Source organism: Canis aureus, chromosome 4, assembly GCF_053574225.1.
Source record: "Canis aureus isolate CA01 chromosome 4, VMU_Caureus_v.1.0, whole genome shotgun sequence".
NCBI classification, from domain to species: domain Eukaryota; kingdom Metazoa; phylum Chordata; class Mammalia; order Carnivora; family Canidae; genus Canis; species Canis aureus.
This window is the reverse complement of record NC_135614.1, coordinates 15,228,892-15,256,461: the sequence shown is the minus strand read 5'-3', so window position 1 is coordinate 15,256,461 and position 27,570 is coordinate 15,228,892. Positions and strand designations below refer to the sequence as shown.

The 27,570-nt window shown below is 33.9% G+C and overlaps 1 protein-coding gene across 1 annotated transcript in view; it reads left to right on the top strand.

Moving 5' to 3' along the window:
- TMEM26 (transmembrane protein 26) overlaps window positions 1–27,570 on the top strand; it is a 47,947-nt gene that overhangs the window by 15,236 nt on the left and 5,141 nt on the right. The window contains exons 2-5 of the mRNA XM_077894644.1: window positions 1,308–1,386; window positions 7,771–7,884; window positions 9,564–9,784; window positions 25,534–25,610. Coding sequence (XP_077750770.1) covers window positions 1,308–1,386; window positions 7,771–7,884; window positions 9,564–9,784; window positions 25,534–25,610 — 491 coding nt within the window. The remainder of the gene's footprint in view (window positions 1–1,307; window positions 1,387–7,770; window positions 7,885–9,563; window positions 9,785–25,533; window positions 25,611–27,570) is intronic.

Below are 27,570 nucleotides of genomic sequence, written 5' to 3'. Positions count from 1 at the left end.
TATGGAATACTCATGTCTGCCAGACACTGCTTTATAGAAAGTATAATAAAAATCCCTATGAGATAAATGTGACCACTATGGACTGAATCGTGTTTCCCAGAAATGTGTATGTTGAAACCCTAACCACCAGTGTGACTCTATTTTGAGACAGAGCTTTTAGGAAGTTATTAAGGGTAAAGGAGGTCATAGGGTGGGATCTGAATCTGATGTGCATGCCCTGAGGAAAGGCCATGTGAGGACACACAAGAAGGTTGGCTGTATATAAACCAGTAAGAGAGATCCCATCAAATCTGAATGGTAGTGGAACCTTGATCTTAGACTTAAAACCTCCAGAACTGTGAGAAAATAAATTTCTTTTGTTCAAGCTACTCAGTCTTGATCATTGGCATGGCAGTCCGAGCTGACTAATACAGTGACTGTCCCCACTTTGTGGACTAGGAAGCAGACGAGTCACTGGAAAAACTGATATTTGATTCTGAATATGAAAAGCCCACTCTTTGGACTGCCCTCTGCTTTTGAGCCAGGAAATAATGAAGATAGATAGCCTTTAAAAAAAAAAATACCAAGCACTTTATCTGTTGTTGTGTGTGATTTTATTTTTACTAGGTTTAGTAGATATACACAAAGTCAAGTTGATTTTGCTCATTCCTATTCATTATCATCTGATTTTTGTGTTCTAGCAGGATGTTACTATTTGAGCTTTCAGAATTCTAGGTTAATATTTTAAAATGTAGCCAATCTTCCTGAAATTGCAGTGTTGAGAAACCCAAGATTTACTCTTGCTGTATTTGCTTGTTGTAAAACATATTAAATACAAAATATCCAGTATTGTGCCTGAAACTAGTTGGCAGTATCCCATTAAATCATATTAAAATTAACTTCTATTAATTGGATTAGAAATTCAGTGAGAATGACAGCTGCTAGTGCCTTTTGCAGTTACTTTGTTTCTCTATAATCCATATGGCAGAAATCACATAATGCTTTCTTCCCCATTGAAATAATCACTTGAGATAAAAAGGTTTGACTCAATGTGATCAGGGTACATGCATTTGTTTTTATTTCTTTAGAAAAAGAAGTTTTTGTAAAAACTGAACTTTTGGGACGCCTGCGTGGCTCAGCGGTTGAGCATCTGCCTTTGGCTCAGGGCGTGATCCTGGAGTCCTGGGATCAAGTCCCACGTCAGGCTCCCTGCATGGATCCTGCTTCTCCCTCTGCCTGTGTCTCTGCCTCTCTCTGTGTCTCTAATGAATACATAAATAAAATCTTAAAAAAAAAAAAAACCTGAACTTTTTCCCTCTCTTTTACAGGTTTTCACCAGCCATATTTTTATATCTGGTTAGCATCGTTCCATCATTATGGCTTCTTGAAATGCATCATGAGACTCAGGTATGTCCCTTTGGAAAGTAGGAAACTGGAAGATTTATCAGGAAACTCCTTTCATACTATAATCCAATTTATTTCAGAAATGCATTTCTCAAAGGAATTGGAGTTATCAAGAATTGAATAAGTAAGAGGCCATTAGCAAAAGAAAGTGAATTCACGATCTATCAAAACCCATAAAAATGTTACATCTGTTTAAGAGTTAGGATTACATAATTAATCAATGATTTATGTTAGAGATCTTGTTCGTAAGCACCCCACCCCTAATAGAAATTACCCGGTGTGTGTGTGTTTGTGTGTGTATGTGTGTGTGTAAAAATTTGGTTTAAAACTTTGCAGATTCAGTGAGTTTCTATATTGTATTAAGAATGGGAAGGGATCGATAATGTAGTATCCTATAAAATGACATTTTTAAAAGTAGCAAAAAACAAAAAGAAACCCCATCATCTAGACTGCTATGTAATTGCAATCAAACCTGGAGGGGCTATTTGAAATAGTCTATCTTAAAAATACAGGGCTTCCAGATTACATAAGATTCCTTTTTGAGGGTTCCCTAAGCTGTTTTAGTGAAATAAGAATTCTACTCGGAGCCAGATGTGAAGGATAAGGGAGAGGAGTATGAGACCCACCATTGGGAAAGGTGGGATGTATGTATTAGGACCAAGTTGACTAAAAAAATAAACAGTGGCTTCTAATAAGAGTCCCTAACCTATAAAGAGAGAGAGATCTACTTTTTTTTTTTTTTTTTTTTTTAAGTGAGTTGCTTCTTACCTGGACAACCCTAGGTGGCAGGTTGTAGACTGGATTCACAATCCATTGCTTTTAGTGCTCCTGTACAACACTGTGGAGGGCAGACTCCAGCAGATTCCAGCCTGGACTTCGCATCTTCTGGGCTCAGGTTATGGGACTATGTTACAGATAAACTGTAGTTATGATATAATATTATTTTAGTACTTTTCACTGATACAGTGCTTTAGTCGAGATAAGAATTTGCCCTTATGGATTTCTTTGCTACAGTTGGTCATTTTATAGTAAAGTTAAGACTCTGATGTATGTTTCAGATATTCAAGCCTTATCTGGACAATGCTTGCTCCAAATTTTAGGCGCACACAGGGGAATTTAGCTCTGTGGACTATTTTTGAAGAATTCCACAAGCATATACCAGTAAAATAGGCATGAAGAAAACATTTATTTGCCTTAAATCCCCTATTTAAAAAATATTAAAGTCACAGGCTATCTCTATGACTGTAGCAAAATATTTTTGTAACACTAGATTGGCTGGTTCAAGTTATCATGGTTTTTAAAAACCGTACCATAAGGAGTTAGGAGACTGTTTCAATTTCCTTACTACTTACTACTTTCAGGGGTATGGAAATAAGCTCTGGTGATTTGAATCATTTCTTTCCTTCACATCCAATTCTATAACATGACTATCATCCACAATAACAATTCATTTCCCCAAATGCTTTTATAATATAAATGCGTTGCACAGTTAATTGATATACAGGTCAAATCCCATTACAACAAATAGCATGCAACCAAAAGCTCTCTTTTTAATAAAAAAAGATTTTTGAGCCCCAGGCGGTATTTCTCTAATTTTCATACTACAAAAGAAATTGGACCTTAAGTAGTAATGGATTTGACTCATTTTGACACTAAGAATTAAAATGAATGCCCAAAGATTGAATTGGGCAGAGTGGGCAGCGATGGAAGTAGAAAAAAGTAAGAGAAAGAGAGACAAACAATATTGAAATTGCATTTAAAGAAATGAGAAACAGCAGAGTAAAGGGAGGTACAGCAATTCTCTTAGTCCATTCACTTAAACATTTTTGGTTGTGGCAATAACTATTTTTCTTTATGCAGTCCTTTCTTTCAAAGTACTTTCAAATACATTTCCTCTTTTACGAACTCAGCAACTTCATAAGTTGGGCATGGTTTATGTATTTCTATTTTATAGAAAAGGACCCCGAGACTCAGAAAGGTTAAGTAATTTTCTCAAGGCCACACAGCTAATCCATAACAGTTCTGGGGCTTAGCACCTAGGGCTTAACCCCTGCTCTTTAAACCACACTGCCTTTCTAAGTTATGTGTTCTATGTTTTAGAGGGGTTCCCATCAAAATCACCTGATTTTTTTTCATGACAGGAGAGTAATTTAATTTCCTTTCACATTTTCCATTTATTGTACATCCTAAATGTTCTAACCTATGTCTTGCCATTAGGAAAACATCCTGACTTGTTTCACGAAGACATTCCTCCTAGGTAATCAGTTCTTTAACTTCATTTCTGCATCGGGCTAGGGCTACATGACTGGAAACAAGATGGTTATGACAATAGTTATGACCATAACTCTTTATCTATTTATGAAGTGGCACAATTAAAACAATGAAAACTTTCTGGTCTTGATGGTATTACAGTCTGGTCTGGCCCAAAGGAAGATTTTTGAAGCTAATAGGAATTTTTAAGACACAGCCCATGAAAAAGTGGCTTGTTGGTACCCAGATCATCTACATGAACTCCTCTGTACAATGCTAAGTGGAAATAATATTACCATAAGAACAATACAAGTCAGGTTAGGCTGTAAGAATCAAACCAGTTCTCTGCAGTTCTAATGCAGCTGCCACTTATAGGAAATTCTCGTCAATTTGTAACAAGTAGAATTACAAGAATGGTATGGGACTCAGGTTGTAATACCATAGTATGACTACAAAGCTATTTGCCACTGCAGAGCAGCTGACTTTTTTTTAAATAAGATGACTATGGATTTTTGGTGCTAAGGATGTAAAAGAACCATATCAAAGTCACCAATTTTAATATATAGTCTGCTTTCATGCCTATGAATAAAATGGTCAGAATTGTTTCTTATTGCCCATATGATTCTCACAAAGCTACTCTGCAATGAGGATTCGTTGCTTGGTTCAAAGATTTGATTTTTTTATCTTCATTATCTTTTCTCTGAGCCTTTGCTGTACAGAAAAAAAAGTGTGCTAACAGCTGGATTTTTGCCTTAGAGATATGGCACATGGCCATTTTTCCTAATTATTCTTGTCATTTCACCCATAACACTAGTTGTTTTGATGGGGAGTAGAAAAAATAAAAAAAAAATCTTGACGAAATTTCTTTTTACTTTTCCAAGTAGCTTATAGAATGATTGATGCAGTATCCAGAATAATCAAGAAAAATATACTTCTTACAATGTTAATATTAAAAAAAATAGTTTCTCTCTACATCCAAATATGTGACCTGGATATGTGGTGGTGGTAGTGGTGGTGATGATAGTGGTGTATGTATATGCATGTGTATGTTTCAAAAATATGTAGGCCTGCAGATGTTTAAAAAAATCTTTAACTTTTTGGAAACAGTTTATGAAATTATCATTAGCCACACTTACATTTTCAAGTGCCACTCTTTTTCTCTCTTATATACTTTTTCTTTACCTCAGGTTCCCAGGCAGTTAAAAATCATACACAGTTCATTTGTAGAAATCATGGATAAAAATCTGGATAAAAAACATGCATGGTTCATTTGTAGAAATTTACATGCAAAACAAAGGAACAAGAAAGGAAAAACATTTAGTTTAGGTCTTTGTCAAAGTTTCCATAAAACTAAGTTAACCTCCAAACTGACACTAAAATGTATATTTTGATAGAGAAACATGTTAATTTGGGGGGTTGTTTCAGTTCTTAACAGGCAAGATTGAAGTTAATTGCATTACCTACTAAACAAATGGTATTTTGGGTAAAGAGCCTTCTGGACAAGAAATAAATTCTTAGAATGAATGTTTTGACCAGGATCATACATGCTTTAATGCTATCATTGACTGTTGATTTGTTCCACAACTGTTTCAGGGTTCAAGAAAGGAACCCCAACTATCACTCCATGAATTGTATAGCTCTCAAATACCAACAGCATTTTTCATAGAACTAGAACAAACAATGCTAAAGTTTGTATGGAAACAAAGACTCTGAATAGCCTAAGCAATCTTGAGAAAGAAAAGCAAAGCTGGAAACATTACAATTCCAGACTTCATATTATGTTACAGAGCTGTAGTAATCAAAACTGGATACATAGATCAATAGAACAGAATAGAAAACCCAGAAATAAACCCATAATTATATCATCAATTAAATCTTCAACAAAGCAGGAAGGAATATCCAATGGGAAACAAACATAGTCTTTTCAACAAATGGTGTTGGAAAAACTGGACAGCAACATGCATAAGAAGGAAACTGGACTACTTTCTTACATCATACACACCAAAAAAATTCAAAATGGATGAAAGACCTAAATAAGAGACTTTAAACCATAAAAATCCAGAAGAGAACACAGGTACTAACTTCTTTAACGTCAGCTATTGCAAATTTTTTCTAGATATTTCTCCTGAGGCAGGAAAAACAAAAACAAAAATAAACTATCGGGGAAAAAAACTAAACTATTGGGACTACACTAAAATAAAAAATTCTGCACAGTAAAGGAAACAACAAAATAAAGGGCAATCTGGATCAGAAGATATTTGTAGATGACATATCCAATAAAGTGTTAGTATCCAAAATATATAAAGAACTTATAAAACTCAATACCCCCAAAAACAATTCAATTAAAAAACAGGCAGAAAAATGACAGGAAAATTTCATTAACATTTTAAGGATTCCTAAATGATATGTATTTTAGCAACAGACCTGAATGTCTTATTCCTTACAGTCTTTGTTTAATCATTGGAGGCAAAGCCTCAGAGTGTAGTCCAGATGCTGTCATTAAGTACTAACTTTGAAGGGTAAGAGGAATTTAATGATTGCACATTTAGGTAACTTCTTTAAAATGCATTGGATAGGGGCACCTGAGTGGCTCAGTTGGTTAAGTGACTGCTCTTGATTTTGACTCAGGTCATGATCTCATGGTCTTAAGATCAAGCCCCGCTCTCATAAGTAAGTAAGTAAATAAATAATGCATTGGATAGCATAAAGAAAGTGAATGACACACCCATATTTCTCAATTCTCAGCTAAATGAATACAGTAGTCCCTTCTTCTCCATGAGGGATAAGTTCTAATATTCCCCTGTGGATGCCTAAAAATGTAGGTGGCACCAAACTCAACATATACTGTTTTTCCTATACATATATATTATAATAAAGTTTAATTTATAAATTAGGTACAGAAAAAGATCAACAATAACTAATAATAAAATAGAACAATTATAATGATGTACCACAATAAAAGTTATGTGAATGTGAAAAAAAATGGGTAGAAGACATGAAAAGACATTTCTTTAAAGAGGACATCCAGATGGCCAACAGACCCATGAAAAGATGTTCATCATCACTTAGTATCAGGGAAATACAAATCAAAACTACAATGAGATATCACCTAAAAAAAAAAAGAGAGAGAGAGAGAGAGAGATCACCTCACACCTGTCAGAATGGCTAAAGTCAACAACACAAGAAACAAGTGTTGGTGAGGATGTGGAGAAAAAGGAACCCCTGTGTACTATTGATGGGAATGCAAACTGATGCAGCCAGTGTAAAGAATAGTATGGAGGTTCTTCAAAACGTTAAAAATAGAACTACCTTATGATTCTGCAACTGCACTTCTGGGTATCTACTCAAGGAATAAAAGAAAAAACAACACTAATTTAAAGGAATACATGCACCCCTGTGTTTATTGCAGCATTATATGCAATAGCCAAGATATGACAGCAACCCAGCCCAAGTGTCCATTGACAAATACATAGATAAAGAAGATGTGGTATATATGTATACAGTGGAATATTATTCAGCCATAAAAAAGAATGAAGTCTTGCTATTTTCAAGGACATGGATGGAGCTAGAGAGTATAATGCTAAATGAAATAAGTCATTCAGAGAAAGACAAATACTATATGATTTCATTTATATGTGGAATTTAAGAAAGAAAACAAATGATCAAAGGGAAAAAAGAGAGAAACCAAGAAACAAGTGTCTTATTTATAGAGAACAACTGATGGTCACCAGAGTGGTGGTGGGTGAGGGGAATGGGTGAAATCAGTGATGAGGATTAAGGAGTGACTCGACTAGGTGATGTATAGACTTATTGAATCACTATATGGTACACTCAAAGCTAATATAGCACTGTATGTGTACTAACTGGAATTAAAATAAAAACTTTAAAATTCTACAGCTCTGCACAATGAACTACATCCTCACAGATTTGTGGGAAAATAAAACATGTATAGTTGACTTTCTTCTCATATTAATTGAAAAGTGGTTTCTATTAAAACACAATCTGAATTTTGGAAATATTTGTGCATACTGTGTAAACTCCACATACCTACTCATAGTCTCTTAAATAATTGAAGCCATTTTAAATTATAAATATTGTGCCTTTTTTTAACATATTGCCTTTTTACAAAATTCTTAGTATTGCAGTAGCCACTCTGAAGGAATGTCACAAAATACCAGCAGCAAAGAAAACGTCAATCAAACTCTGATATCAGGTGAACAAGCCGAGGGAACAGAGGATCTCATTAAGACGGTGAGAGCTTTTTCTGCCGTATTTTAAAGGATCTAGCAACTCACCTTTTCATTTGGTGAGGATAACATACTCTACAATGTTCAGCTCATTCTTTCGTAAGGACATTTGCCAATTATTTGTTTGGCTCAGGAATTAGCAAAATAATTGTATTTTTATTTATTAAACACATTTACCATGCATAATAGTCATATACATCTTATATATAAATAGATATATTTAACTTGCAGCATTAAGTAGCCTTTAACACTTAGGTCAGATAATATATGCACAAAAAGAGATACATATGATTTGTGGAGGAATGATATACTTAAAAGATTGGGATCTGGCCTATATATTTTTAGGTGTTTATATTAATACAATAGGAAAAATTTCCAGCCAAATAGAATCACTTCTTTGTTCTTCACATGCCTGATATTTGTCAAACTAACCATGGCCTATTATAAAATGGTATATGGGAGATACTCAAGGCCCAGGCCCCTACAATGAGCTACATTTTCAACAATAAGACAGATCATTGAATCTAAGAGGTTTAATTGAATTAGCCTGGGATTCTAATTCAATCTCCAATCACAGCTGACTGATATCACTTTGAACAAATCAGTTAATCTCTCTGTATCTCAGTTTTTCATCTGGCAATTGAAAATATTAATACTTACCCTGCTAGTATGCTTCCTGTAAGAATTAAGTAGGATGTATGTGAAGTCTCATAGAAGAAATATGAAACTGTGTAAATGAAAGATCATTGATCTTCATGCATGGCTTCAATCAGGTTAACATCCTGCCTTGCCTTTTATCCTCCCTCTACCTTCACACCTGACATCAGTAAGTAATCAAGAGGGGTAAATAGGTTTTGCACAAATATAGTTATTTGTATAAATCAGTTGGAATCAACTGTCCAAGCCATGAGAGACCTACACTCCTGTAGTCTTTAAAAGACTATAGCCTCTAAGGGCAAATAATATATCTCAAAGCTTATTTAGAAGTTACATGAGCAAGAGATATCTTTCAGAATAAGAAAAGGGATATAAATTTTTCTAAGAGTCCGAGATTAAGGGCAGAATAAAATTTGGTTGCTAGTTAATGGATTTTTCAATAGTATGTTAAATATTCAGAATAAAAATAAGAACTATAGTTATTCTCTTTCTTTGCATTTAGGTAATGAATAAGCATTATTATACATTTTCTCATTTGATGTAGTAGTATTTCAAAGCAATAAAAAACAAGAGATTTGTACCATGTTAAAATACTCTCAGATTAATAAATTCAGACTTGAAATCCCTGAAAGAAAAATACAGGGATTTTTTTGTGATTTTAATATGGTATTTAAAAAGTTTTGCTGTATGTAATACTTTGTTACAGATAAGAGTAAAATGAGAAATGATCTTTAACACATCATCAAATTGGCTATATAAATATCAAATGCTACAATCCTACTATCAAGCATGAGGTTTAAATTACTTCTTGTTATAAGGCTGCCCCATTTTAAGGACCATGTTAGCCTTTTCCCCCCAATGTTCAGTTGAAAGGAGTTTTATTTTCTGTAGTGAGTGAAAAATCATTTTCTGAAAATGACCTTCCATAAAAGTTAAGTCTTGATTGAAATCTATGGTAAAGAAGGCATATCTCTCCACGGTGGTAGCTCACAATCCTTATCTCTGTATGATCTTTCTGTTACATAGGCCAAAGTGTTTGTAAGTAACTTATCTACAGTATGTGAGAAGGTTTGGACTTTGGGACTCCATCAGACGTTCTTGTTAATGCTTATAATTGGAAGATGGCTTCTACCCATTGGAGGCGGGATCACTCGAGACCAACTCTCTCAACTTCTCCTTATGTTTGTGGGGACAGCTGCTGATATATTGGAATTCACAAGTGAGACCCTGGAAGAACAAAGTGTGAGGTAAGCAGGCCTGCAAGATCAGGGTTCCCACACTTGTCTATTTGTTCTATTATTTATATTCTGCACAAATAAGGATTTTCAGTCTATTATACTTCCAAAAATAGAAGCATAGTTTCCTAATGTTCAGAGACATATTAGTTACTATCCTAATATCTATCTATCTATCTATCTATCTATCTATCTATCTATCTATCTAATATATCATCTATCATCTATCTATCATTTTCATCTGAACTTCATGCTAGAGAAAAGGGCAAATAGTATTTCCTTTGGGTGAGGACAGAAAAGCTCTACACTTCTGCATGGCCCCAAGTTAGGTGAGGCCATGGTTATAAGAAAACCTTCAGGAGGTGGAATGATCATCCATAGCTCCTCTTTCATATTCTCAAGTAGCCAATCATAAAATTTTCTTCTAGCACACGGCATAGCTACAATTCCAGGAAAGCACCTAGAAAAGACATAGAGAAATCTCTCTTCTACCCATTTGGAAATTTATATTCCCTGGTGTGAATGGAGAATGGAGCAGATTAGGTTTATTTTACTAAATTTTATTTTTAGTCAGTTTTGTTCAAAGTGCCTAAAGGCCTTCTGGTGTAGATGCCTATAAATTAAAACTTATTGAGTTGGTACTTTTATTTTTGCCACAAGCAAATAAACTCAGAATCCATGATCACATCTGTTTATGGAACCACTTTCTTACCTTTAGGGATTTAAGTCTCAGTGCCTGAATGTACTTTCAGCTTGGGTTGTTTTGCACTATGCTATAAAAATAAATTGCAATGAAGCTAGCTTTTAATGCTACAGTTTACTTTATGCTGTGTTTCTCAAATAACGAAACATAAAGCTGAGCAAAATACACTAACTTACTGAGTAAACGTAATATTCCAATTATAGCACAAAGAATATCTATAACCAGAGGTTAACCTTACATCATCATTTCCTGTTTCATTTATACTAATTTTTCTTATACTTTATTAAGTAGACAGAATTTTAAAAAGAATCCATTTAAGTTGATCCATTGTCCAAAATATTGGTATTAAATTTGTAACTTTAATACCTTATATTTGGTCAGTGCTGTACATTATATAACAAATTTTCAAATACTTTCTTTTAATACAAGAAAAACATGAAGAAATCATGATCAAGCACATAAAAACAATAAACTATAGGCACAACGGGCACAACGACAGGGACATAAAAATATAAATATGACTAGCTATACCTATAGAAATAAACACATAGATGCTAAATATCTAGGGAGATGGGGGGAATTAGGGTAGGAAATAGAGTATTCAGGAGGGATATGTTTCATGGGGCTGCTAATAAAAATGTGAGAAATGCCAAACCCAGCTATCTTAATGGTCTCTATATTAGGTCCATCCACAAATGACACCAAGCTCATTTTATAGATCAGTGTTTGCCAATAGATGTTAAATGTTCAATAAGTTAGGCATTAAAATTTTAATGTCCCAGAAAAAAATTGAAAATCATGAGGTATTCATTCATTCAGCAACTGTAGATTGATTATCTAGTATGTACCAGGCAGTGAGTTAGGTGGAGATTGGGGAGCAAATGGTAAGTGGTGAGAGAAAATCTGGACACATCATATTCTCCTAACCCAGGTGATTTCAATTCAGCAATTTCTTCTGCCACCTACAAATTAATTGAATGTTTCAAAAATCTTTCTGTTTCTCATTTTATACTTGTATTATGTCCTTTGAAGGAATCAAATAAAATATACTATGGTTATCATTTGCTTGTTTATTTATTTTCCTTTTTAAAATTTTTATTTAAATTCAATTTGCCAACATATAGTATTACACCCAAAGCTCATCACATCATGTACCCTCCTTAGTGCCCCCTCACCCAGTTACCCCATCCCCACACCAGTCTCTTGTGGTTTGTCTTCCTCTCTAATTTTTCCCCACTCCTTTCCTTTATGGTCCCCTTCACTATTTCTTATCATTTTAACATTTATTTTTCAGGCTTCATGGTCTCAGACTGGTCATTTTATTTTTAATATAACTGCATTGTATCAGTGTTTAGTCTACACTCCTGCATGTCTCTATCACTACTCAGTTTCCAAAGTCAAGGCCCAGAAAGAACCTAGAATTTTTTTCTCCTTAAAACCCACCTTCACTTTTGATTTTGTCACTGGTCTCATCTATACTGCAAGAATTGACACTGCAAATGTCTGTCTCCTCAAAGGAGAGATTTAAACCCTCCCACTGTGGCAAAGCTTTCCCCTTTGGACTCAAAAAAGACAGTCATGAAAAATAAATGTAATGTACTCATAAAAGATGTTCAGTTGTGATAGCAAAGGAGGCTACTTCATTATAACCCATTTAGCGTTACCTATTTTTACAATATTTTATTTTCTATTTTATTTTATTCCGTATTTTGGCCCGACAGATTTAGGAGAAAACCTTCAATAATGTGTACGCTGCAATGACGTCTACCTCTCTTTCCTGCATCCTGGCTAAATACTGCAAATCTATTTTTTTTAAACTTAAATCAATTTCTTTCCATATGCCCACTTTAGGTTCATTTTGCTCATTCTTGTGGTTGTGACTAATTTACATGGACTTGTGAGATAATGCAAATTTTTCTTAAGAGCTTGACTTTACACACCCTAGAATTCACTATTCTAATTCTACGGTTCAATGACATTTAGTAACTGTATGTGCAGCCATCATGAGAATCTAGATTCCTTGTGGCTGTTTGGAGTCAATTCTCACTCTCCCATGACAAACCCTAAGCAACCCCGGATATGCTTTCTTTCTGTACAGTCTCCTTTTCCAGAAATTTCATGTCAATGGTATCATGAAATATGTAGCATTTCGCTTTTCATTTAGCATGTTTCTAGGGTTCATTCACGCTGCTGTATGTATTGATGGTTAGGTCCCTTTTAATTGCTGAATAGTTTTCCATGCATATACCACATTTTATTTTTTCATTCAGTAGTTGATATACATGTGTATTTCTTCTTGTTATTAAGAATGATGTTATAAACATGCACTATAATCCTTTGAACAGGTCTGTTTCCATTTCTCTTGGGTCTATACCTAGGAGTAGAATGACCGGGTTTATGTTAAGTACATATTTAACTTTTTAAGAAACTGCCAAACTGTTTTTTAAAGTGGCTGTACCTTTCTACATTTCATTTCTTCACATCCTCACCATTTCTTTCGAGTACTTTGAACTTGACCATTCTGTTGGGTTTTTGGGGTATCGTATCGTAGTTTTAATTTCTGTTTCCCTAATGACTAGATGAGCATCTTTCCATGTGCTAATTAGCTAATCCTTTGTGTTCCTTCAGTGAAGTCTATTCAAATTGTGTCCATTTTTTTTTTGGTTGGATTGAATTTTTGGTGTTGAATTATAAGAGTTCTTTATATTCTAAATACAAGTCCTTCATTAGATACATAAATGTAAATGTATTTTCCCCACTATACAACTTGCTCTTCATTTAAAGACTATTTTTTAAATTTTTTATTTAAATTCAGTTTAATTCACCTTTACTGCATTATTAGTTTCAGAGGTAGAATTTAGTGATTCATCAGTTGCATACAACACCCAGTGCTCACTACATCAAGTGCCCTTCTTAATGCCTATCACTCAATTACCTCATCTTCCCATCCACCTCACCCTCCACAACTTCAGTTTTTTTCCTATAGTTAAGAGCATCTTATGGTTTTCCTCTCTGTATGTTTTAAAAAAAGAATATTTTTTTTAAAAAAATTGATAAAGTTCCATGTATTAGTTTTTTTTTAAGTAGTATATTTTGGGTGTCATATCTAAGAAATATTTTCCTCAACAAAATTAGAAATATTTCCCTTTATAATATTCTGACTTGACTCTTGTGTAGTGTGATATAAGGATCTAAATTTGTGTTTTGTTTTATTTTGTTTTGTTTTTGGCATTGTCTCAGAACAGTTTTTGTTCTAACTAAGACCAATGGTCTCTGTAATTTGTTGAAAAGACTATCCTTTCCCTATTAAATTGCCTTGATATCTTTGTTGACCACATATGTAAGGGTCTTTATAGACTTTCTATTGTATTCCATTGCTATATATATCTATCCTTATGCCAGTACCAGACTATTGTGATTACGGGAATTTAATGGTAAGTCTGAAACTATATTATTATAAGCCTTCTAATATTGTTCTTTAAAAAAATTTTTTGGCTATTCTAGGTCCTCTATATTTCCATTTAAGTTTTATGATCAGCTTGTCAAATTCTACAAAATAATCCTGCTGGAATCTTGATAAGGATTGTATTAAATCTAAGCATCAACTTGTGAAGAAATGACATCTTAATTTTAAATCTTTTAATGTGTGAAGATGAATTATCTCATCATTTATTCAGATATTCTTTAATTTCTCTCAGCAATGTTTTGTAATTTTCAATATATGGGTCTTGTGCTGCTTTTCCTAACCTTATTTTTAAGTATTTGATTCTATTTGATAGAATTATTTTCTTAATATCATTTTATGTTTTTTATTACTACTACATAGAAATACAATTGATTTTTGTATGATGATCTTATATCCAGCAATCATGCAAGTTTATTAGTTTTCTAGATTCCTTAGGATTTTCTACTTATAGGATAATGCCATTTGTAAGTAAGATAGTTTTCATTCTTTTTAATCTGTATGACTTTAATTTCTTTTTCTTACCTTATTAGACTGGTTAGGATTTCTAGTACAATGTAAATAGAAGTATAAGAGTGGGCATTTAGATCTCAAAGGGTAGCATTCTGCCTTTCACTATTAAGGATGGTGTTATGTATAGGTTTTGCAGATATACTTTGTAGATGCCCTTGATCAGTTGGAGGAAATTCTTATTTCTAGGTTATTGACTTTCTTTCTTTCTTTCTTTCTTTCTTTCTTTCTTTCTTTCTTTCTTTCTTTTTTCTTCTTTCTTCTTCTTCTTCTTCTTCTTTTCTTCTTCTTCTTCTTCTTCTTCTTCTTCTTCTTCTTCTTCTTCTTCTTCTTCCTTCCTTCCTTCCTTCCTTGCTTTTCTTTCTTTTCTTTTTTCTTTCTTTTCTTTCCTTTTCTTTTCTTTTCTTTTCTTTCTTTTCTTTTCTTTTCTTTCTTTTCTTTTCTTTCTTTCTTCTTTCTTTCTTTCTTTCTTTCTTTCTTTCTTTCTTTTCTTTCGTCATTGAATTTTGTTCAATGTTTTTCTATTTTTATCAAGATTATTATGTGGTGGTTGTCTTTCATTCTATGAATATGGTATATTACATTAACTAGTTTTCAGATGCTAAACCAACCTTGAATTCCTGGGATAAATCTTATTTGATTATAGCGTATAATGGTTTCAATGCATTACTGATATGGGTTTGCTAACATTTTGTTGTTAATTTTTACATCTACACTCATGAGCATATTAATTTATAGTAATATTTTCTAATGATCTCTTTTTCTGGCTTTAATATTAGGATAATGCTGGATTCAGTGAATACCTCAGGAAGCATCCCTTCTTTCTTTATTTTCCAAAAGACTTTGTAAAGGTGTGGTATTATTTTTTCTTTCAATGTTTTATAGAATTTACCTATCAAGCCATCTGGGCCCAGGCTTTTCTTTTGGAAAGATATTTTATTACTAATTCAACATAAGTATTTCTTTATAAGACTATTCAGTTATTCTATTTCTTCTGAATTAGCTTTGATCACATTTTTCTTTTTTTATTTCTAGGAATTTTTCCATTTCAAATAAATTATCTAGTTTTTATATAAAGTTTTTAATATTAGTTTTTATATTATTCCTTTAAACTTGTGTCAGTTTCTACAGGGTCACTTATTATCCCCCCTTTTATATTCGGAGTTTGTCATTTGTGTCTTCTTTATTTTGTTTTGTTTAGATTTATCAATATTGTGATCTTCTAAAATAACTGACTTGGCTTCATTGATTTTTTCCCATTGTTATTCTGTTCTCCGTTTCATTGATTTGTGCTCTGATGTCTAATTTTTCCTCCCTTCTGCTTGCTTCAGATTTAATTTGCTCTTTTTTTTCCTACTTTCTCAAGATGAAAGCTTAGATTATTGATTTGAGATCTTTCTGCTTTTTGACATGCCATTAAAGCTATAGATTTCCCTCTAATCATTGATTTATCTGTGTCCCATATGCTTTACTTTGTTATTTTTTTGTTTAATAAAGTTCAGAATATTTTCCAGTATCTCTTGTGATTTATCCTTTCGCCTATGGATTATTTAGAAGTAACCTATTTAGGGATCCCTGGGTGGCGCAGCGGTTTGGCGCCTGCCTTTGGCCCAGGGCGCGATCCTGGAGACCCAGGATGGAATCCCACGTCGGGCTCCCGGTGCATGGAGCCTGCTTCTCCCTCTGCCTATGTCTCTGCCTCTCTCTCTCTCTCTCTCTCTCTCTCTGTGACTATCATAAATAAATAAAAAAAATTAAAAAAAAAGAAGTAACCTATTTAATTTCCATATGGAGATTGCTCATATTTCTTTCTGTTGTTTTCTATTTTAATACTGTTGCAGTCTTTAAATTATTTTAATCCTTTTAAATATATTGAGACTTATCTTATTGCCTAGCATATGGCCTACCTTGGAGAATGTGCTATATATGCTTGAAAAGAATGTGTATTTATCTGTTGTTTGGTTGAGCATTCTGTAAATGTCCACTGTGTCATGTTGGTTATTAGGTTATTTAATTCTTCTGTGTTCTTACTGATTTTTTGTCTAGTTGTTCTACCAATTATTGAGAGTTGGGCATTGAAATCTCCAACTCTAATTGTTGAATTGTCTATTTCCTTTTTCAATACTGTCAGTTTTTGCTTCAAGTATTTTGAGGCTTTGTTTTTAGATGTGTATACATTCATCTTTTTAAACATCTTCCTGATGTAATAACTATTTTTCATCATGAAATGTCATTCTTTTTCTCTAGTAATACGTCTTGTCTGAAAGTCTATTTTGTTTCTTATGAACTTAGGTACTCCTCTCTTATAATATTCTTGGCATGGGATATTTTTTCCACCCTTGTACTTTCAAACTCTTTGTATTTTTGCATATAAACTGTGTCCTCATAGACTACATATAGTTGGATTTGCATCTTTTTCCCTAGTCAAACTTTGTCTTTTAATTGGAGCATATATTAGTTTCCTGGGGCTGCCATAATGAAATACCACAAACTGAAAGTCTTAAAACAACAGAAGTTTATTTTCTCACAGTCCTCAAGGTTGAAAGTCCAAATCAGTGTCAGCAGGGTTGGTTTCTACTGGAGGTTCTGAAGAAGAAACTGTTTGGTGCCTCTTTCCTGGACTCTGGTGGTTGCTGGCAATTTTTAGTGTGCCTTGGCTTATAAGCACATCACTCCAATCCATGCCTCTGTCTTCACATGGCATTCTCCCCAGTGTTTCTGTTAGGGTTTCCACATTTTCCACTTCTTACAGGGACACCAGTCTTTGGATTAGGACTCAAATTAATCTAATATGACCTCATATTAATTTATTTATATCTGCAAAGGCTATTTCCAAATAAGATTATATTCTGAAGTCTAAGCAGACATCACTCAACCTATTACAGTATATTTATTCCATTCATATACAATGTAATAATTGATTGGGTTGAATTTCTTTTTATCTGCCATTTTGCTATTTGTGTTTTTCTAAGCCTTAGTCTTTTTTATTCCTCATTTACTGCTTTAAAAATATTTTTAGGGGATCCCTGGGTGGCTCAGTGGTTTAGTGCCTACCTTTGGCCCAGGGTGTGATCCTGGAGTCCCAGATTGGAGTCCCACGTCAGGCTCCCTGCATGGAGCCTGCTTCTCCCTCTGCCTGTGTCTCTGTCTCTCTGTCTCTCTCATGAATAAATAAAATCTTTAAAAAAATAAAAAAATAAAAATATTTTTAATAAATAATTTTAATTGATTTTTGTATTATTTTATTGATGGTTACTATAGGGATTACAATAAGTATTCTAAATCTACGTATGCTATTCTAAGTTGATAGCTCCATTTCTTCCCCCTCTTTTTTGCCATTGTCATTATATTACATCTTTATATGTTATAACTAAACAATACAGTTTTATAATTATTGTTTCCTAGCCTTTAAGTTTTAAAGAAATTAAGAGAAAAAATATGGCTGCATATTTATGTGTTCTCTTATATTTGCCCACAATTGGAAGAGCCTCTTTATTCCTTCTTGTGAATTTGAGTTACTGTCTGATATCATTTCTTTTCAGCCTGAGAGATTTCTCTTATTTCTTCTAAGGCAAATCTGCTACCAGCGAATTCTCCTAGTATTTGTCTAGAAAAGTATTTATTTTGCCGTCATGTTTCAAAAAAAGTTCTGTTGGATAGAGAATTCATGGTTGTCAATTTTTACATCAGCATTTTACATATATCATTCCACTGTCTTCTGGCCTTCATTATTTCTGTTAAGATGTTACCATTTTTTGTTGTTACCCAATATAAGCTGAGTTGTTGCTCTTTTCAAGATTTTCTCTTTCTCTTTGACATTGAGTCATTTGACTGTGATGTGTGTAGGTGTAGTTCTTTTTGTCTAACCTTACTACAACTTTACTGAACTTGGATCTGTAAATTATGTTTTTCCTCAAAGTTAGGAATTTTCAGCCATTATTTAGTCAAACATATTTTCTGGTCCATTCTATTCCTCCTTCTGAGACTCCTATTACGAATAAGTATGCTTACGTGTGTTCCATAGGTTTCTGAGACTGTTTTTTTCTCCCATATGTTTCTTTTAATCAAATGGGATAACTTTCATTGATTTATTTTCCACATCACTGATTCTTTCTTCTGCCACCGCACGGCTATATGTAGACTCAAATTGTAGTGTATACCTACTGAATTTTTCATTTTGTATCCCATATTTTCAACTATCAAATTTCTATTTTATTATTTTACAGCTTATATATTTTTTATTTAGATTATCTATTTGTTAATAATTGTCATCATTGTCATGATATTTTTCTAATTTATGGAACATAGTTTTATTTTATTCTTTGAATATATATTTTATAGCTGCTTTGATGTCTTTGTCTGCTAAGTCCAGCATCTGGACCCCATTATAGTCAGTTTCTATTGATTTTTTTTCCCTGAGTATATATCAGTCATTACAGTTTTTTGCATATTTCATATTTTTGGTAGAAACCAGACATTTTAGATTATATTTTAAGCTTCCCCTGTACTTTAGGCTTCTTGGTGGTGGTGTTTTTGTTATCTCAATAAATTGCTTGAACTTAATCTAAAGAATCTCTTTCCCTTAGGTTGTAGCCACTGATGTTTCTGCTGTGTGTGTGTGTGTTTTAACATTTTATTTTTGTTTTATTTGACAGAGAGAAAGAGAAAGAGCACAAGCAGGGAGAATGGCAGGAAGAGGGAGAGAGAGAAGCAGACTTCCTGCCAAGCAGGGAGCCTGATGCAGGGCTCAATTCCAGAGCCTCGGGATCATGACCTGAGCTGAAGGCAGACATTTAACTGACAGGGCTACTCAGGTGCCCCTCTGCTTTTTTGAAAAAAAATCTTTTTGTTAGTCTTTTTTTTTTTTAAGATTTTATTTATTTATTCATGAGAGACACAGAGAGAAAGGAAGAGACACAGGCAGAGGGAGAAGTAGGCTCCATGCAGGGAGCTGGATGTGGGACTCAATCCCAGGATTCCAGGATCACATCCTGGACCAAGGCAGGCACTCAACCACTGAGCCAACCAGGCATCCCTGTTGGTTAGTCTTTAGCATGACCTATTAGGATTATACCTATAACTACATAGCTTGTGATTAGCCAATGATTTGGATAGGATTTGTGATCAAACACTTGGAGCCCTTATGATCTTCATCCTCTGTCAATGGATCTGTGTGTGGGTTGGATAGCACATTAAATTCATAAAGTTTTCATATATACTCAGGTTCTAATTTCCCCTGGGTTTTCTGGTTTTCTTGGCTCTTCCTGGCACATGTCTGGCATACATGGTGACTTATCCAGCCCTTCTAAGTCTCTCTTATTTTCTAAATCTCTCCATTAAAATTCAAGTTAGTCTACCATTCACCACAACTGGGATTGTGACCTCAGGGTAACAAGGCTTGAGCTCTCCCATTCATTTCCAACCAAGTTGATTACTCTTACTGACCATACATCTACACATAAGATTTTACAATCCACTCTAAGTCAAGTCAGCACACTGTGGCCATGAGGGGCCTCTGGTTTTCACTGTCAAACCAATCCTGGTAAAACTTCTACTCTGGCTGGCCAAGACAGCCTTAACATTCCCTTCAGTTTAACTAAACATTAAGAGGTCTATTGCTGAGTATAGGCCTTTCACCTCTCTTTCCTTATGGCATTTACTTTAGAAAACTTGCAACTACAAATTGTTTCTCTCCCCCTTTGAGATTAAGTCTTCTCCCAGCTTTCTTGTTTTACTACTCAGGAATCTTTCTAATGGATGTAAGAATCCTCCCTTTGAAATGCGATCATCAAGAAAGATAGCACCATCTCTCCATCTCTTTGAGATGTTAGAAGCCTAACTCACATCAGTGTCATTAGCAAACACAAATGGTCTAATCATTTTTTTTTAAATATAGCAAATGGTCTAATTGTGTTGACCAATCTTTCCTCTAATGTCCTCTCGAACTTTTGAAATAACTTGCTCCATTGCTTAAAAACTCTCTTGCCTTTTGCTTCAGTAGGGGTGAACTCAGCATTTCTTTTCTTTTGCAATAGTCTTGAATAAAGTATTCCTTGCCTATTTAACTCTGTCTGATGAATTTTTCTTTGACATATTCAAGCTGGAGGGGTGTGAAAATATTCCATGGACAAGAATGTCTCAAACTCCTACTCTTCTTAACTGAAGTTCTACCAGTTTCTCATAAATAAATGTTACTCAATTTGTTATTTGCCTTTGGTTGATTTTCAGAGATATGAAGTGGTTATTTTTGACAATTTGTCAAGTATGTATGTTTTCATTCTACTATAGCCATCCTGCAACATTTTTAATAATTCTGAATTTCAGTATTGTTGCCAGTAGAGTTAACTGGCTATTTACACATTTAGAGATAATTTTTAATATGCAGGTTTTTTGTTTTTTTTTTTTTGGAGCACAGATCATTTATTAAAGAGAAAAAAATCTGTTCTCATAACATTACTATGTTCTCATAACATTACTATTATTTCATTGTATTTGACCACCAAAGGAATTTTCCTATGTTTATACTGTGTTTTCTTTTCATTTAGCTTTTATTGCTTTTCTTCTAGGCTAGGTTAATATTTCATTAATATTTAATTTTCTCATTTTCTTTTTCTCTTCTTTAATTTTTTTTCCTTCTCTGAAGAGGTTCGTTGAATGCTTTTCTAAAAAGTAGGTGAATTAGGGGAGTCTGAGTGGTGCAATCAGTTATGCTTCCAACTTGTGGTTTGGGCTCAGGTCATGATCTCGGGGTTGTGAGATTGAGCCCCACATTAGGGTGCTACAGTCAGCATGGAGTCTGCTTGAGTTTCTTTCTTCCTCTCCTTCTCCCCCCTCCCGCACTCTCACACTCTCTCTCTAAAATAAATAAATAAATCTTTAAAAAAAAAAAAAATAAATCTTTAAAAAAATAAAATAAAATAAAAGGTAGGTGAATTCTATCCACTGATTATCTCTTATCTACAGGAACATTTACATGTCCAAAAAGAAATAGTTAAGCGAATTAGCTATGACTTTATTTTTACCTTTCACCCAATAAATTTGGTACACTGTTACACCAAATTACAGTCTTTTATTCTCCTAATTTTCCAAGTAGAGAAGTGATACTCACCTGTATAATTATATTTGTCAAGATCTTTTGTCTCTTTATGAATAGAATTCATTGTCTGCTTATATGCTTCCCAGTTGACATTTATGAAGACACTACACATGAGAAAATGTAGTGAGAGAATTAGGGGAGAAAGTTACACAATGGAGATAATGTTGGATAAATTTCACTCCAGAATTCCTTCACATTTTGAGTGATTGCCCTTTAAGCTCAATGATTTATTTGCTTTCTTTTTATACTTCCTGAATAACTTTTACTATCTGACTGAGTACAAATTTGTTTGCTTCAAAAACTTTCTGGCCATTTATTCCAGTTTTTTTTTGATAAATTTACTAATATATTTCTCAATACTCACATTTTCCTATATTTTGTTTGTGCTCAAATATTTGCATATGCAGAAAATAGATGTTCATTATTGTAATGTTAAAATTTGGCTTTCTTAGCACTAGGGTTTATTATTTATCCTTATTTTGTATAATTATAGAATTAAAACACAGAGTTTAAGAAATATGTGCACATAATAAAAATACTACTGCTATCATTCCTGGTGCTGCTGCAGCTTGCTACTACTACTAGATAATGTTTATTTATCTCTTGCTGTGCTTCAAGTACTGTTCTGAGTGTTTTAGTTGTAATAAATTGTTATTTTTACAATATATAATGAGGTAGACTATCATTATCACCATTTTATAAGCTGAACTGTGGCAGGCAAGAGAAGTTGGGAAAATCTCAAGGTTACATGGTAATAAAAAAATAATGCCTAACTTGCATAATTAGTCTGTTTCAAGTGCTGTTCTAAGAGCTTTATATGTTTAACTTATTTTTACAATATACTAATACAATTATCATATAAAACCCAGTAACTATTATTATTGGTATCCTCATATTGAAGATAGGTAAACTAAAGCATATAGATGTGAAATTACTTGTTCATGTTCATGTAGTCAGTAAATATCAATCTGGGATTGGAGGCCCAAATCCTGTCTCTCTAGTGAATGTTGGAGCTGCTATTTGAACTCCAGCAACCTAACACCAGACCTCATGCTTTCTGCAGCCTGGCAGACAAATTGCGCATGAGTTTTTGGTTGAAATATTGAAGTTTGGGATTAGAAGAAACTTCAGAAGTAGCCATCTATTGAATAATCTATTTTACATCTGTTGTAAAATCCTCTCCAGAATTTTCTCAACAAGTTTTTGTCCAGACTTTCTTTGAAAATTTTCACTAATAGAGACTATACTAACCCTGGGGCAACTTATTCCATTTTCGAGTTGATATTATTAGAGAGTACTTTTCTCTATTGTGATAAAATATGCATTCTTATAGGCACCACTAAAATCCTTTGAATCTGAATTGGCCCTCTGAAGTCACAAGAAATAAGTTTAATGCCTTTTCCACGTGATGGTCTTTTAAATATGTGGAAAAAAGTTTTTAGGGACTCTTCTCTTAGTTTCTTGAGCTATCCCACATTTACCATGGCTCTGAGATCTCTCACCATCCTGGCCTCTCTTTGGACCAAAACCTTTATAAATTTTCCTCCTTTAACATGAAGCACAATACATAATATGTCAGATATATTCTGAACATTGTTAAATACAGCAGGGCTAAAACTTTCCATTTCCTTTATGGAAATAGTATAGTACAGTGGTTAAAAGATTGAATGCTGAAACAAGCTATCTAGTTTTGACTTCTGCTTCCAACATTTATAACCACATTACTTCGGATGAGAGTTCTACAACTCTGCTTCAGTTTCTTCACTGGTCAAATAGGGATAAGTGTAGCTATTTTGTAAAATTGGTATGAGGATTGCGATCATAGTTAACCCTTAGAAAACTTCCTGAAAGAGTATGAGCTCAGAAACTGTAGGTAAAATTATTTACAAATTCAGGCACTCATTGATGATCTATTATATATAGACATTGACATTGCAAAGTTGGAAAAGTAATAGAATGCATTCCCTAGATATTCCACTTTAAATTCTAGACTTTATACTTCTTATGAAGTGACCTATGATAGCCTTTGATTTTGGAAAGTCATAAATCCATGTCATACTGATTAGATAGTGATAAAGGAAAATCCCTGAGCCTTTTTTATGGCAGCTTCTGTGAAATGCTACCTCTTCTCTTCTATTGTAGGCCATCTGGTTACATCTTGTCAAGATCTTTTGGGATCTTGATTATGTCTTCTGGGGTAATGGTTTCCCATCCAACCTCCATGCCATCTGTACATATGAGAAGGCTTCCAACAATTTGGCAACCAAGTCATTGGTGAAATGTGAAGTAGAATAGAATCAAAGGCAGAACCTGCAGCAACCCTTAGAGAGCTCCCTTTGGGGAGTCATTTACACAGTTAGGAATCCACCTAACTGTGCTTACACCCAGAACATTTCTTAATCTTGCTAATAAGAACACTGTGGGAGGATTTTTCACAAGCCTTATTTAAACCCAAATATCTAATATTAATTTATATATCATTACTTGCTTGATAGTCCTAACTCTATTGAAGAGAGAGAGAGAAGAAAATCTCAGTATGCTGAGTGTAATTGTTCCAAGTAAACTGTGCTAATTCCTAGTAATTATTGTCTTCTACAAGAGCTATCAGAAATATTCTAAATAATCACTTATATAACTTAACTAGGGATGAATAGTAAATGTGCCTTTTGTACTTTAAGTTACAATTCTGCTTCATTTTGAAAATTAAGACATTTTTTGTCACTACACTTGTCTCTACCATTAACTACCAAGATAATGATGGCTTAGAAACATTGCTTACAATTTCCCTCATAGTTTTTGAGATATAATTTTTCAGGGCCTCATACGTGAAGCATTTAAAGATATCTCTTAAAACCATCTCATTTATTTTGGTTTCAACTACTCTTCCCTGATTCCTTTCTATCCCACTTCAATCTGAAAATCCCTCTTGATGGAGAAGTTGCCAGTAAAATCTGCTATTATGCCATTAATCTCAAATTGATAACTTCCTTTGTGTTTTTATTTATTTATTTTTTATTTATTTATGATAGTCACACACAGAGAGAGAGAGAGAGAGAGAGAGGCAGAGACACAGGCAGAGGGAGAAGCAGGCTCCATGCACCAGGAGCCCGACGTGGGATTCCATCCTGGGTCTCCAGGATCGCGCCCTCGGCCAAAGGCAGGCGCTAAACAGCTGCGCCACCCAGGGATCCCCTTCCTTTGTGTTTTTGCTTTAAAATATTAACTATGATATTTCTTTAATACCCTTTCAATTTTTATAACATCTATTTTATCTGACTTCAGTCTTCAAGACCATTCTCCTAGGTAGATGACATTTGCATATTCGTATATTTGCCAAGTACAGGCCCTTCTTTCATACATCCAGTAATTCCTTCCACAAATATTTGTTGAGTGTCTATTATTTGTTCTAGGCACTGGGGATACAATAGTGAATGAAGCTGTTATATTTCTTGACTTATATCCTAGTAAGTGGTGTAAATTTTTGATTGTTGGATTTAGCTCCCCACTCTTTTTCCCAACTGAAGATAATTTTCTTTTACATGCTAAACTTTTCATTGTTGAGCATCATCTAGTCCTTTTGTGACATAGTTTTTAAGTTAGGGTTTCCTGATCTTAGAAAAAAAGTTTTCACTTTTTCTCCTTGAAAATTCTTGAAATCAACCCTCTGAATTTTTCCTAGCATTTATCTCCAATAATGTTTCCATGATTTTGTAAAACTAAAGACAACAAAATGGGATAAAGAGGCTTTGCCATAATTTACAGATGTTGGCACATGTGGAAGTTGGATTTTAAGTCTTGGATTTTTATTTTTTTACTTCTTTATTATTCCATTATAATCATGAATGGATTTTTTCATGGGTTTCTTCTATCACCAACGTATATAATCTTAAGAGATTTATTATGGTGTACTCAAATATGAGAAAAAAGAGAAAATATTTCTTTAAAAATTATATTTTTATTACTAATTTAAAATTCTATCTGCATTCTAGGAATAGTCCTGCCCTTGTCTATGCCATACTTGTTATATGGACCTGGAGCATGCTGCAATTTCCACTTGACCTAGCAGGTAAATGTCTTGATGTTTGTTCAAAAAAACAGAAAATTATAACTCTTGATTATAAAGTATAATCAAGCTAAGGAAGCATTTGAGAGGATTATCATTTTTATCATTTTGATATTTCAATGTTAGTTCCAGTTCAGTTTAGAAGAAAAGTCGACTGAAACTTAGGAAAGCCACTAGTGGATTCATTCTGGGACATGGTGAGTCTGAGATAGTTGAATGTACTGGAGCACAGCTTTACATTCACTTCAAATCATGTATGAGTTGTAAAATCTCCTGCAAACTAGTTAAGACCTTTGTGCCTCAATTTTTCACCAATGAAATGGAACTAATTATCATAGTGACTAGAGTTAAGTTCTTGTGATGACCAAATGAGATAGAGTGTGCAAAATTAGCACAGTGCTGGGATACAAATGTGACCTCCTGATATTTTCAGGGCTCATTTTCAGTCTTTTGTCAGATCTGTGTATTAGAACATCTCAGGGAATAAGAACAGTTTTGAAGCCACATGGAAAATTACAATTTTCCTCAAGGTAGTGGCCCTTCCAATTCCATTGATCTTATTTTAATAAATACATAAACTCTGAAGACTTTGTAAGAAGAAACTGTTGTCCAAGCATATCATACTAGTGATGATCTAGAGCTGCACTGTCCAATACAGAAATCACTAGTCACATGTGGCTATTTAAATTTAAATTAATTAAAATTAAAGAAAATGAAAACTTCAGTTCCTCAGTCACACTAACCACAATTCAAGTGTTTAACTGCCACAAATGGCTGCTGTAAGAGGCAGTGCATTAGGCAGAATGTTTTTACCTAACAGAAGGTTAAATTGGACAGCATGGATCTGGAGTCATCCTTGAACTTCTAGGAAAGATCCCTAGAATTCTTATTTGAGAATTCTCCAGGATTCCATTTTACTCTGAAGAAATTCTAGGATCTAATAATTACATATTCCTTACACCTGACTTCTTTCTATGGCACCCCACCCGATGGCATCAGAATTAGAATTAATCTATAATAGGGATATTTAATCTTTTCTGCATCTTTTTTTTTTTTTTTTTGGTTTGCTTTAATAGGTCCAGAGCTTTCAGAGGCAATTTTAGAATTTAGCAGATACTTTCTGAAACAAAACTGTCACCAGAATAGATGGAAAGAGTAGCTGTGGCTTTTTAGAAATACCCCAAATCTAATTACTAGTTAATAATTACAAACAAATGTATGCCAATAACACACACATACAGATCTTGTCGTAATGTGCTCGATCTATACCGATTGATCAGGTAGTGTCTCCTAACAGAATATTGGTTACCATCACTTTAGATATTGAAGAACACTCTCAGGCGGTCCCCTTGGAACTATTTCCTGACCCTAACTTCTTAGGAGAGGCCACTACTGAGGTGCCTGGGTGGCTCAGTTGGTTAAGTTGCTGACTCTTGGTTTCGGATCAAATCATGATCTTAGCGTTGTGGGATCGAGCCCCATGTCGGGCTCTGTGTTTAGCAAGGAGTATGCTTGAGATTTCTCACCAACTCCCTCCTCTACCCGCTGACCTCTCTTTCTCATATAAATAAATAAATCTTAAAGAGAGAGAGAGAGAAAGAGAAGCCACTATTGATCGTATGTTGGTTTTACTCTTGTCATTCACTCTGCTGATCTTCACCCTCCCATATCTTGTGGTTTATAGCCTTGCTAAGAAAATTTTTATTTGGGAAAGAAATTTTGTAAACTTTCAGGGGTGATAATGTTATGCAGCTGTTTGAAAAACAAAGACCAAATGTTACTTCTGACTAAATCGCTATTGTATTTTCCAACAAACAGTACATTATGTTCGCCCATATCAAAGCAGCTTCATAATATTTGCAGGCTCCAGTAGACGAAGGCATCCTTTGTTTGAAAATTCCAAATGGAAGGCTTCATTATTATAAAAGATTATTTTATGCCCTTGACCTTGAATTAAATTAGC